The sequence below is a fragment of the Spermophilus citellus genome, assembly GCF_964194105.1.
Source record: "Spermophilus citellus genome assembly, chromosome: 14".
NCBI lineage: Eukaryota > Metazoa > Chordata > Mammalia > Rodentia > Sciuridae > Spermophilus > Spermophilus citellus.
The window spans coordinates 29,502,769-29,515,913 of record NC_138194.1 but is presented as its reverse complement, the minus strand read 5'-3'; the positions used below and the strand labels follow the sequence as shown (position 1 = coordinate 29,515,913).

The window sequence follows — 13,145 nt, the reverse complement described above, 5'->3', positions numbered from 1 at the left end:
CCATCATGGGATGTTCAGGCATCCAAGCTGTCAGTTCCTCAGTTCTCCAACCTGAAATGCTCAAAGAATGGAGGTAGAACTTTTGCAAAGTTTTTATCACATATTTATATGGAGTTATTTCTCTCCCCCTTTCCTACTAACTGGTACTCAGTTTTACAATGGCAATAGTTGAAATGTTAAACACAAGAAAAAAAGCCTGAGAGGTTGTTGGGCCAGGTATATTAAAATCAAAAAAATAGAATTATTAGGTATATACATAACAGCATAAGTGAAATGAAGTGGCACAACAGTTTCTGTCCAAAGCTGAGTACAAAAATCAAGTAAACAAAACATCTGGGGTGGTTTGTCACAGCTGCTCAAAGAGCTTCCTTAGTCACTTATTTTCCTTCATATCTTTACGTATAAATAGTCTCACACACATCTTATACAATTAAGATTGCTTAACCACAAAAATAGCCCCAAATATGGCATTTTTACTTTCTAGAGTACAACTAAAATTAGTATTTGATTCTTAAAATAATATCCAAATCATCTGAAACAACAAAGGAAATGCTTATGTCTTAGAAAACCCTATAAGGCTCTGCAAAGATTAAAATCTTAATTTTGTTTTTCAAAGGGCACAGTCAAATAAGTCTTTATTTCGGAAATCATGGAACTGAAAAAGCTACACTGTCAAAAATATTCCTCCATAAGAGAGACAGAGAGAGAGAGAGAGAGAGAGAGAGAGAGAGAGAGAGAGAGAGAGAGAGAGAGAGAGAGAGAGAGAGAGCGCGAGCGCAAGCAGTTTCCCAGGTTCTTCCTTTGGCCTTGGGAGGTCTGGACCAGCTCTGTGAAGTTGGGATTCCCAGTTGCTGTGAGTGCTTGTCAACGGCGCTCCTGCAGGGGGCGCTCAGAGCGCACGTGCTACTTTGGGGCTGCCATAGGCCTCGAATCTGATCAGCGTTCATCAAAGAAAAATGTTTAAAGGTCTAAGATTTCCTGGGCAGGAAACCCCACAAAACCAAAAACACTGAAGTCTGGGAAAGACATTTTTAAGTTGCTGACTTTATCTGTAATATCTAACAGGTTGGATTAGTAATTTTTTTTTTTTTTTAAGTAAGGCAAAGCACAAAGAAAATACAAAATGTCAGGCTATGCATCTGGTTATTTATGCTTTTTAAAAATGAGTATAGTTCTGCTTTACTGGGGATTTGTTGCAACAGTCTCTGAACCTTTGCTTTACACATCCAATTGTAAACAGGGTTGGTGTGGGAGCACTTTTGGAGAAAACAGGTGTTTTCTTCTTAAGAGGTTGTATTCTGATGTTGGTAGCAGAGCAAGGTGACCAGCTAAGGTGTGGTCCAAGCTGTATCCTGCTGGGCATTAGTCCAAGAGAACAGAATACATTTCCATGTTCACTGTGAGCTTCCTGAGTAATTTAGCCTCTACTTTCAGGAATCAGGCATGGCAAATGATCGCAGCATGTGAGATAACTGGTGCAACCAGTGACTGTCACTTTCTTTCACCAAATGAGGCAGCCATTCCTGATGGAGGGACAAGTCACCCTGAGTGCTAAGGCTGCTGCTGATACTGCCCTTCCGTGGCTGTGTAGAAATCATCCAGGACACTCTGCAAGTAATCAAACGTTGGTCTCTCCTCTGCCTTTTCTTTCCAGCACATCTTCATAATGTCATAGAGCTCATCTGGGCAGTTCTCCATGCGGGGCATCCGGTAACCCTGAGACAGGGCAGTCATCACATCAGCATTGGTTCTCCCTAAGGCCAAAGAGGAAAAAAAAAGACATTTAGAAACCTGACAAGAGGGGCACACATGCACTACAGAAGTCTTTTTGCTATTTACATCCTGCACCTGTGATTGAAAAAAGTTTTATTAAATCTATTACAGGTGGAAGTGTATCCTCCTAAAATTCCTATGTTGAAGTCCTAATTTCCAATCCCTCAGAATGTGACTGTATTTAGAAATAAACCTTTAAAGAGGTGGTCAGGGATGAGTTCTAATCAAATACGACTGGTGTCCTTCTAAGAAGAGGAGATTAAGACACAGGCCCAGAGTGGTGATCACATTAAGACACAGGGACAAGACTGCCATCTACCAGTCAAGCAGAGACTTGGATAAAATCAACTCTGTTTATGCTTTGATCTTGGTATCCTTCAAAGCATGGACTTTGGGTGAAGTTCTGGCATCGTGATGGAGGTAATCTCTGGAATGATGTAAACAGGAACTGGAACTGCAAATTTGATTAGGAATATCTCTTTCACTTCTTTCGGTGAAAACCTCCAGTTGCATAAAAGTTCAGAATATGCCCACAGAAGATAAACCTTGCCAGATCCCCCTAACCTTACCACAGATATTTTCTTCCTTATTCTTCTGTATCCTTATTAGTGAACACAAAGTCCTCACTAACTCTGAAGGAAACTGTCAGTGATGCAGATAAAGGCCAGACATACTCCATTCTGTCTGGAGAATTTAACTTGATAAAAGGAGTTAAGTGGAAAGAATCTGAACTCTATCTTTTTATGCACAAATAAGTCAACAAACCAAACAAATCACTAAATGACAAGTCTTTGTAGAAGAAAGAAAAATATGGGGAGTGAGACCTCCATTAGACCCTGAGATTAAACTTGTTAGTTAGCACTTGGTCTGTGGTTTGGTTAAAGAAGGCAAACACCCATTGGCTGATGATGGCCTTACTAGACAAGCAATTTCATGTTCTATCCTTTAGTCTTTGACCAGTCACTTATTGATAATCACTAGAGTTTATAAGAAAGCACGAGGCTTATAGAGAAGCAGAGATGATATCAATGGCACACAGCCCAATGGGGAAGACACTAGGTGGTGGGGGCAGGAAGTGGTATCTGGAGTGATCAGGAATTAGCAGATACTACAAGTTGGCAGAGGTACACAGGAAGAAAGAAAATGTGGTTCAACAGAGGTTAGAAAGGAATTGGGGTTAGTGACAGGAGAGGGGACCCAGTAGTTCCACAGATTATAACAGTCTTTAAAGATACAGGGTTCCTGTGTGTGTGTGTGTGTGTGTGTGTGTGTGTGTGTGAGAGAGAGAGAGAGAGAGAGAGAGAGAGAGAGAGAGAGAGAATGAGAACCATCCACCTTTTAACCATAGTTGTCTACTCAATAATAGTTTTTCCAAAAAGGCAAACTATTATTTTTATTTATTCTTTTTTTCTCTTTTCTGCTGAGAATTTCTTGTAGTTCACAAATTCACAAGGATGATTTTTTAAATTCTGATGCACACATGGCATTAAGATGCTAGGTACATATGGCAGAAGACTGCTAGAAAAAACATAATGCTTCAGAACACTGTCATTTTCAAACCTCCTTTCTCTTTATATGAGCAAAGCAAATCAAAACCCTGTACCCAGGGACTTTTTCTTTTTACAAAATTCATATAGAGATATATAATTACAGTTTTGATTTTAAGATAATGGAACATCTGGCAGCCAGAGGTAGAGTGATCTGAGCCAAGAGGAAGAAAGTATAACTACAATGCCCACAGAGAGGGATAACAGGCAGGATGGCCCACTGGGACAAACACTGGGAGGGCTCCCAAAGGAGTGTCCAGAACCCCTTAAGGGAGGGTGAAGACAGTGGCCACAGGGAGGATGGTACCCAGAGCCTGCCTGGTGGTGTCTGAGGTAATGTTGGAAAAACCATGCGATGGGTTGAGTATGGTGTGTTCCCTGTGAAACTCCCTGAAATTTGGTTGCCTTTATGATGGCGCTGGGAGGTAGGTCATTAGTGATTAGGTTATGAAGAGAGAATGACAACTTTCTCATAGGAGTACATCCTCTTCATTCTTGAGGAACTGCACTAGTTACCAGAGGAGTGGGTTGTTATCTAGTGAGGCCACCCTTCCTGTTTCATCTCCTCTGCATGAGCTCTTTTCCCCTCCTGCTTTCCATCATGAGTTGAAGCAGCACAAAGTCCTCACTAGAAGCTGAGTAGATGCCAGTGCTATGTTTAGACTTCTCAGCCTCCAGAGCTAAGAGACAAAATAAACCTCTTTCTTGTATAAGTTGCCACTCTCAGGTATTCTGTTATAGCAACAGAAAAGAGACTAAGACAAACTGAATGGAGAAGCTCCATGCCCAGTAGGGAAGGGGAGTTCAGGATAGAAGACTGGGTATGAGAAGAAAGGTTAAAAACGAAAAAGTGAGACCCTGTGGCAAAGGCCATAACATGGAAGGACCTTGACTATATTCTTATTTAATAACAAGTAAAATGGGAAAAGGAACTCATTTTACTCAAGATTTGATTGTGTAATAATTTAGAACTATGAGCCACAAATAGTAGAATAAATAACCCAAAACTCCTAAAAGTAGATTCTCTTTGAGAAGCATCAACAGGTGGGGGCCTGTGGCAATTTTTCATTAGAAGCCTCTTTTCACTACCTGGCTTTTTAATGTGTATATATTACTTAGATAGTATAATATTATTTAATAAAAATGTCATGGTAAAAAAATTAGAAACTTCAGAAATTTATCAAGAAGAAAACTAATATAACCTATTATCTTTTTGCTCAAGGATAATATCATTTTGGTAAATTGCACCTTTTAGTCTTTTTCCTTTATAATTATGTGTTCACTTTTTATGTGGCTTTATTATTCCTTTTTTTTTGTTTTGTTTTTTCTTTTCTTTTATTCCTTTTTGTTTTTAGTTTTACAAAACTGGGCCTATCACTTCTAAAGCGCTTTTAAAAAGACTAAAATGTCCAGCACTTTTCTGTGCAAAGAAAGTCTTTTTAAATAACTCCATATGAGGGGAGCATATTATAATGGTGGAGCATTTTAATAATTATAATGGTGGAAAATGGCATATTTTGGCAGTGTTCACCAATTTCTGTGATATCTATAAATCAAGTCCTCTGATATTTAAGTAAATAGGCCAATTCTTCTCATCATTCCCAATGCTAGATGTCTTCCTGATCGAATAATCAGGAATAATGATCATGAAGACCTCCTGGAGGTACCTCACATCCCTGATCCTTACATAGGTTAATTTATTTGGAGAACACCCCAAGCAATGGTTTCTGATTAATTCTACCATATATACTTTTTTTTGTGAATCTACCTATTTTTCTACTGTTATATTTATGATTTGCACCCCAAATATTCCAAATCCTGGACATGGAGCACACGGGGTGAGGGGAAAGTCTTAGGAGACATGTGGGTCTCAGTTTGGAAGCAGCTCTGCTACCAGTCAGAGGTCTCTGAACCTAAGAGGCCTCTGCTGAGTGTCATGTGTAGTATGGCATATATGTTACATTACATTATCATATGAGGTTATTGTTTATCAGGTAATGATCAGTTAGATAATCTGAATATACAATCTTTTTCTCACTTCAAACAGATATAACTACAGATGTAGGTCTAAGGAGAGATATAGAAATATAATGCCAGACATCAGGGCTCATCAGAAATATATTTCCTAGTTTACAACAGTGTTAATTTATTAACTTCAGTGTCTAGAGCCAGGGGCAATTGGAATACAAAATGCTGGCACAAGAGGGATTTCCTGAGGCCACTGGCCCTCTGTTGCAGGCAGAACTTGACTTTCATTGTATTCAGTGCCAAGGCACTTCTCTGCCTTTTGAAATTCTTTGCTCTCAGGTGTAGTCCCTGTCCCTGCTTCTCTGTGGTCCATCCCCACAGCAGTGGGAGTGACTGGAGCACACCCACCATGATTCTTAGGTCCTAAAGCCTTCTTCAGCTTCCAGCTCATGAAAGAATGATTTGAAATACTAAAGGTGTAACTTTAACTCATCTACAGATTTTGTTAAAAGTCAAACATTAAAAAGAAAGTGAAGGTTTGGGAGAAATCCCTGTTAACCACGTCAGCACAGACCCAGGGGAAAGGAAGAGACGTGAAGAATCTGGCTCTGTGGGCTTCAGGTATTAGGAATCTGGAGATACTGAATCATGTTCCAACTGACACCCATAAGTTAAAGATCAGCAGGATGGTCCACTGATAAATGTTGGCAGTCATTTTCTGAACAAGAAAAGACTCCACAGTACTTATTACAAAACCTCAGTTCCAAAATGAGTCAGAAGGCACTGGAAATCCTCACTTGCTCTGTTTCCTCCTCTGTGAGGGGCTCAGACTTGGAGGAGCACCTGTGTCTAATCCAGTCTCATCTCAACACCTCCAACAGTACCAGGCATGCTCTAGGCACTGAAGAAGTGGTAGAATTAATTAGTAAAAAATGAGTATGCACCCAAAGAAGGCAGAGAAGTGTCTTGGCACTGAAGACAGTGAAAGCCAAGTTCTGGTACAAAGTGTTTATTCTTTACTTTATTTTTAAACTTTTTTAAGTAGATGCCTTCATAAATTTGACTCTATTCTCATGTATACTACTTGAATAGAATTGGTGAGTAAGCAGTACCTGGGTAGGGAATCTTCCCGTAGGTGACGATTTCATACAGGAGAATTCCAAAGGACCATACATCAGACTTGATAGTGAAACATCCAAAGTTGATTGCTTCTGGAGCTGTCCACTTAATAGGAAACTTAGCACCTAGAGACGAAGACAGGTGACTCTTACTTGAGCATCTCAACGTAAACAAGTCTTGGACACGAACCCTCACATTTTGCCCTTTTGATTTTTTAAAAATTCATATTATTTATCTTAAACAGGTCACACATATATATGTTATAAAATGGAGATGGTGCAAAATGTTGTATAAAAATGTTTGCATCTTCTTTTGATTCTCAATTTAGTAGCAAAGTTTCTTGTGTCATCTCCCAGGGATATTATATCTAGCCTACTTGAAACATAAAAGAATATGATAGGGAATATAAAGAGATTTATTCTAGGTTTCTGTTTGCCCCTAAAAACCAGGCTTTAAAGCATAGATCTTTAGTGTTCAGATTTTCTCTAGAGCCAGGCATGATGTTGAGTCTCAATGACCCATGAAGCTGAGGCAGGGAGTTCTTGGCCAGCCTGTGCAACATAGTGAGACTCCCATCTCAAAAAAAAAAAAAAAGGAAAGAAGAATTTTAATTTTTCTCTAATGAACCATTTCCATTTTTCTATTTTATGCTGTTTATATGGGATATACATATCTTTTATTACATATTATTTTTATTTACTTGTTTATTTGGCACTGGGGATTGAATGGAAGGCTCATGTGTGCTAAGCATACACTCTACCACTGAGCTACACCCCCAGCTAGAATTATTGTTACGCTTTTGTGGACAACTATAGCTAAGCCTGAGCCAAAAGAGATTTCAGATGCTACTCCATACAGAAATGAAATATTCTTTCAGTTGCTAGGAAAAAAACATATTAAACTTTTAGGATTATCCTCCAGAAATAACACACAAGTGGTTAAAATAAAACTAATCCTTATTTAACGATTCTTAGGAAAATTAAGAAAGCAGTTGGCTCACTGGAAGACAGTGAGCACTGCAAAAAATATTCACTTCACTTTTGGGGGCAAGAGCATCAGAATGCCCAGGTCATGTGCAACAAGATAACCCTAAGACAGGGAAGGCCAGTGGATCCCCAACCGTGTGCCTGGCGAAACCATATGCCAGGACTGAGAAATGTACAACTGTCTACATACTTTTTGTTCTCACATACAATTGGAATGTAGGAAAGTGAAGCAAAATATTCTTGTGGGTATTACCTTTAGTTCTGGGTGTGTGGCAATGTCCATATTTTAATTTGTATTTAAAAGGCCAGAATATGTGTATGCGTGTGTATGTGGGATGGGGAGGCGAGGCTAACAAATCATTGCCAAATTAAATTCATCTCCAAATTGAAAAAAAAAGTCAGATATAAAGCCCATAATTACTCTTACAAATATTTTCTCTATAGCTAAGAAAAGTGTATACCTTTCGTGATTTGAGTGAAAAACTTCCACCATATAATGCAAACAAATAAAAAAGACTATTGATCTTGTGGAATCTATTTTTGTTTTGCTTTGCTTAATTGAAATACAAATGATAGTGCTGATGAAGGTAATCTATGGAGATCACTGACTTCTTAAAAATAATTATAATAGAACCATTCACAGATATCTTGAATATTGTACCAGTTGTTTTTTAAATAATGATTTTTTGTAACTGCTTTGTTAAAGACAAAAGCAAACTAAAATGAGACAATAACCAAACACTTAAAGAGGCTGTCAGAACGCACCTTCCCTTGCTGTGTACTCATTGTCTTCAATGACTCTAGCAAGACCAAAATCTGCAATCTTGCACATGAGTGACTCAGATACAAGGACATTGGCTGCTCGCAGGTCACGGTGGATGTAGTTCTTCCGCTCGATGTAAGCCATGCCCTCTGCAATCTGAAAACAGAAACAGGCTTTCATTTTTGTATTTATCATAGACTATCATAGTGGACCATCAAGGAAAAAAAAATTATGTTCCTGAAACCTTTTCGTGTATATTATTCTGATGGTTCAAGTTTTAAAGACAGTGGGTAAATTACAATTGTTATTTGAATCTTTTCTAAAATAACCATGCCCCCAACCAAAAGTCTCCAATAATGGAGGTCCCTTTTAAAATTTTTTTAATAACAATATGTCTCAACTTTACTAATGTGAGGAGAAGCTTTTTAAGACTCTACTAAATCCTCACATGTTGATATGCAGATGTCATTATCCAACCTTTTCAAATCAGAAAACACATGCTCTGGTCTGAATGCTTGTTTCCCCTGAAATCCATTTGTTGAAATTCTAACCCCCTGTGTGATGGTTTTAAGAGGTGGGGCTTTTGGGAGGTGGTTAGGTCACAAGGGCAGATCCTTCATAAATAGAACTGTGCTTTTATAAAAGAGACACAAGACGGTTGCCTGGGCTTTTCCATCAGCAAGGATATAACTAGAAGGTGCTGTCTATGAACCAGAGAGAGAGAGTCCTCACCAGACACTGAATCTGCTGCCTTATCTTGGACTTCCAAAGTCCCCAGAACTATGTCTGGTGTTTTGTTTTGTTTTTATAGACAGGATCTTACTAGTTTACCAGGATAGCCTCGAACTTGCAAAACTCCTGCCTCAGCCTCCCAAACATCTAGGATTACATGCCACCACGCCTGCCTAAATATGTTGTTCAAGCAACCCATTCTATTGTATTTTGTTGTAGCAGCCCACACAAAGACAATAGAGCTGGAGAAAGTGACCTAATACAAATAAATTAACAGGATATCAAGAACAGGATGTCTGTCCTTGGTCAACACATCCCCTCTGTTAAGTTAATGAACAGCTCACGGAACCGGTTCTCCAGGTTCTCTGGGCACAGTCTCTCCAGGATGACCAGAAAGATTCACTTTGACAACAGAGATGACAGTGGGAAGGAATCAAAGATTTAAAAAGAACAGTAACAAGGGGTATGAGAAACTACTACTCAGTGCTGAACAGAAAAAGTGGCATGGCTCTAATCAGGTTTTTAAGAAAGACATTTAAAAATTATAGTTAAAGATAAGGAAGAAAGGAAGGGAGGGAGGGAGGGAAGAATGGTGGGGTGGGAGGAAGAATGAACCATTTAGTTATTACTGCTAAAACAATTAGAGAAAACTGTAATTAGAATTGTTTCACAATGAAATAATTCTGCAGCTCAGCTCAGAAGAGTGGACTTGCCCCGGTCCTCAGCAGTAGCCTGCATGATCATGCAGTTCAAATTCAATTCCAAGCCCTATTGCTTAGCAAAGGACCAGCTCCTTATTTCCAGGTTTGCTTTTCATTCCTCTCTGGTCCACTCCCTGAGCTCACCTTCCGCTTAGTGAACCTTCCTTCCCTCAAGTCCTCTCCCATAATTTCTCTTTACTCACCCTAGATGGTCAGTTTGCATAAAAACAATTTCCAGCTCCTGATCGTAGTTTTACCATTATTTTTACACTCTTTAATGAACTTATGATTAGGCCAAACGGAAGATAAATACATCAAGGGCAAAAGTCACCCCTTATATCTTTTCTCGCTTGTGTCAACTGAAAACTTCAACACTGTTACCAAGTCTCTTCAGAAAATGAATCAGTGTTTTAATACTATCAGAAAACTATGTTGTTAGCACACTGCTGCAGGAATTTGGCAAGTGTTATTTTTGTGATTATAAGAATCTTTCCTATAAAGTTTTTTCAACACCCCCTCTCACAGTCTGATCATCCTAGTATGCACTTCTGATGGGCATCAAGGAATGCTGTCCAGACTCCTTAGCACTGCTGAAAAGCCCTGCAGGATCCGCCCTTGATTAGCCTTCCAGCTCCTCACCAAGACCACCCTTTCTGATATCCTAGCTTCTACATACCCGGCCTCTGCTTGGGACATTTGCTCCCTGTGCCTTATACCTGCCTTTTTCATTCTGCTGGTCCCAGCTGAGACGGCACATCTCTGAGAAATCTTGTGGCACCCCTCTCCCCTCATATTTCCATCACCAGGGATCCCCAATCCTCACTGGTTTGCCTGTCCTCAATCACTGCAGACGTGTAACCCTCTGGCACCATGTGCAGGGAGTATCTATTCCTGTATCTCAACACGGAGCACAGGGCAAAGCATAATGACCTGGGAGCCTGTCCTTATAAGGAATCTTAGAAGTGGGACAGGTGCTGAGCAGGGTGGAAAGGAGAGGAAGGAAAAGATCCAGTAGGTCTGGATGGCAGAGACTATGACTCCTGCCTTTCCCCCCAATACTCACAAGCCCTTGGCACTCAGGAGATGTGCCATCTTTATCGAATTCTGGAAAATATTCAAATAGCCTCTATGGGAAGTCCCCAAAGGTGAGCAAAAAGGGCTGGTAGAGTGCTTATCTCGCATGTGTGAGGCCCTGGGTTCGGTCCCCAGCACCACATAAAAATAAACAAATAAAGATATTGTGTCCATCTACAACTTAAAAAAAAAAAAGTGGGCAAAAGTGAGAACCCAGGTGAAGGTAGAGCATTGCTGTGACTTTCTCTAGGAAAAACTTCAGCACCTCCACAGTGGGAGTGTTGCACAGGGACAAGGACAGGGAGAAGTTCATGGCCTGCAGGATCCACCCTCGATTAGCCTTCCATTTTGGAACTGGCAATCCTGAAATGGGTGATGACACAGTGGGTGATTTTGGTGGAGGCTGGGATGCAGGAGCTGTGCATTCTGATTCCTTTTGTCTGCTGTACCTTAACTTCATCAAGACTTATTAGAGCCCAAAACTGGGAAAAGTGGAGAGTGAAGATCAGACTAGCCCATGGGAAAGAATGGGAGGATACCATTGCAATAAAATGGATCTGAATGTTTGGGCTTTGGGAGACAGCAAGAGGCCTGGTTGAAATTAACCCAAGCTAGTTCTAGAGCCAAGAGGAGATAAACAGCTGGGTAGAAGCTGCTGAGGCTATCTGGGCCTTTGTCTGTGCTCCTTGGTGATTCTGCCTTTTGAATTTCTTACTTGTCTTATCTGACATTCCAGTAATTATATACAAACTGGTCCAGGAATAAACAAACAAACAACAAAACCCCAAAGTTGGCTGAAATCTCAGCTTAGACCTGACACTGAAGTTGACAGTAGCAACCTGCGCAGGAAGCTCCTCCACACAGCACACACAGCAGGCTGCATGGACTGAGCCCACAAATGTGACAATAAAAACTCACCTCCTTGATGGATGTGATAGATGGTGATGGATTTCAATGATTGGCCGTTAAAACATAAGAGCATTCCAGGAATTTGTTGATAAGGTTTATTACTTCTACCCAAGTTCTGCATTTACATAACATCTAAATGAATTTTTAAAAAATGGGCTGTAATCTCAGCCATTCAAGAGTCTGCAGCAAGAGGATTCAAGGTTTAAGGCCAGTCTGGGAAACTGAGTGAAATTCTGCCTCAAAATAAAAATTAAAAAGGGTTGGGGTGGCTGGCACTGTGGCTCAGCGGTAGAGCTCTCGCCTAGCATGTGCAAGGCCCTGGGTTCGATCCTCAGCACCACATAAAAATAAATAAAATAAAGGTATGTGTCCAACTGCAAATAAAAAAATAAATATTTTTTTTTTAAAAAAGGGGGCTGGAGATATAGCTCAATGGTAAGGTGGCCCCAGGTTCAATCCTTAATACCAAAGCAAAAAAGAAAACCCCCCCAAAAAAGGAGGAGAGAACATAAAAATGATTCTCTGAAATAACAATAGACTTGCAACAAGTGTGTGTTTACTTTGGCTTTCCTTTCTGCACCACAGGGTTTTAAGGAGCTCAGCTTCCAAAAAATAATTAGAGCGTTTATCAAGACAGGACTCAAAACAATAGATTAGCCAAGTTGAATAAATGAGAGACATGGGAGCAAAATAAAAAGCGTTCAGGTATGTCTTGCATTTGGGTTCATAAATATTGCAACTCTCTTCTTGCATAAAAATTAGTTCATTGTCTTTATTTCCCTGATTTGTAAGCATTGTTTCTTCTTGGTTTATTTTTTAAAAACCTTAATTTTTAAATTTTATGTTTTGGGTTTTAGTATTTCTTTTGGCTAAAGTAAATTTGGCCCCACTTTGCAATAGCAGGAAGAAATCAGGCTAATGAATCTAGGATTAACTCTTCTTTCATGAAAATCCTTCTTCCTTCCCCAGGGCCATGTAGCAATTAGCACAGCAGAAAGAGCTGTCCCATAAATACATAAAACCAAGGCTCTGCTGTCTATGGGGACCCTGCCAGCTGAGAGCCCTGGCCTCCTGCTTTCTATTGTTCCAGTAGCTCAGAAAGACCCCTGGTGTGGGAGGTATGTAGAGTCAGTCAAGTCTGATGAGAAAAGAATCTACTGGATTCAGAACAGTTTTATGGTTTTGTGCTCACAGTATCTTACTATGATGATGAGACAGGTAGATGGGTAGATAGATAGATATTAACTGAGCACTTCTTATGTACTAGACCCTGTCTTCTATCCTTTATACCCAATTCATGTTTCATCTTAATAAAAAAAAATCTATCAGCTAGGCTTTATTTTCACCAAACAGATGCAAATGAGGCTCAGAGAAATCAAGGAACCTGCCAAAAGCCAGAGTGAAAGCACCATTTATATCAGGTGTGTCTGACCTCCAAGTCCATGTTCCACAATGTCACATGTGTAAGAGTTCAATCTGGTTATTGACAATCTGGTTATAGAAGCTTCTGGAACGCAGAGTTTTCATGGAGAGACTACTTCTTTAATGAGAAGAGACAAAAAGACATTTGAGG

The 13,145-nt window shown here is 39.8% G+C and overlaps 1 protein-coding gene across 2 annotated transcripts in view; it reads right to left on the bottom strand.

Moving 5' to 3' along the window:
* Positions 1-732: 732 nt before the first annotated feature.
* The window catches only part of LYN (LYN proto-oncogene, Src family tyrosine kinase), a 118,688-nt gene continuing 106,275 nt past the window's right edge, over positions 733-13,145 (bottom strand). For both annotated transcript variants that reach the window (XM_081265794.1, XM_081265795.1), the window contains exons 11-13: positions 8,159-8,312; positions 6,401-6,532; positions 733-1,754 (exon numbers count right to left, since the gene is read on the bottom strand). In XM_081265794.1, the coding sequence (XP_081121920.1) occupies positions 1,552-1,754; positions 6,401-6,532; positions 8,159-8,312 (489 nt within the window). In that variant the 3' untranslated portion in view covers positions 733-1,551. The remainder of the gene's footprint in view (positions 1,755-6,400; positions 6,533-8,158; positions 8,313-13,145) is intronic.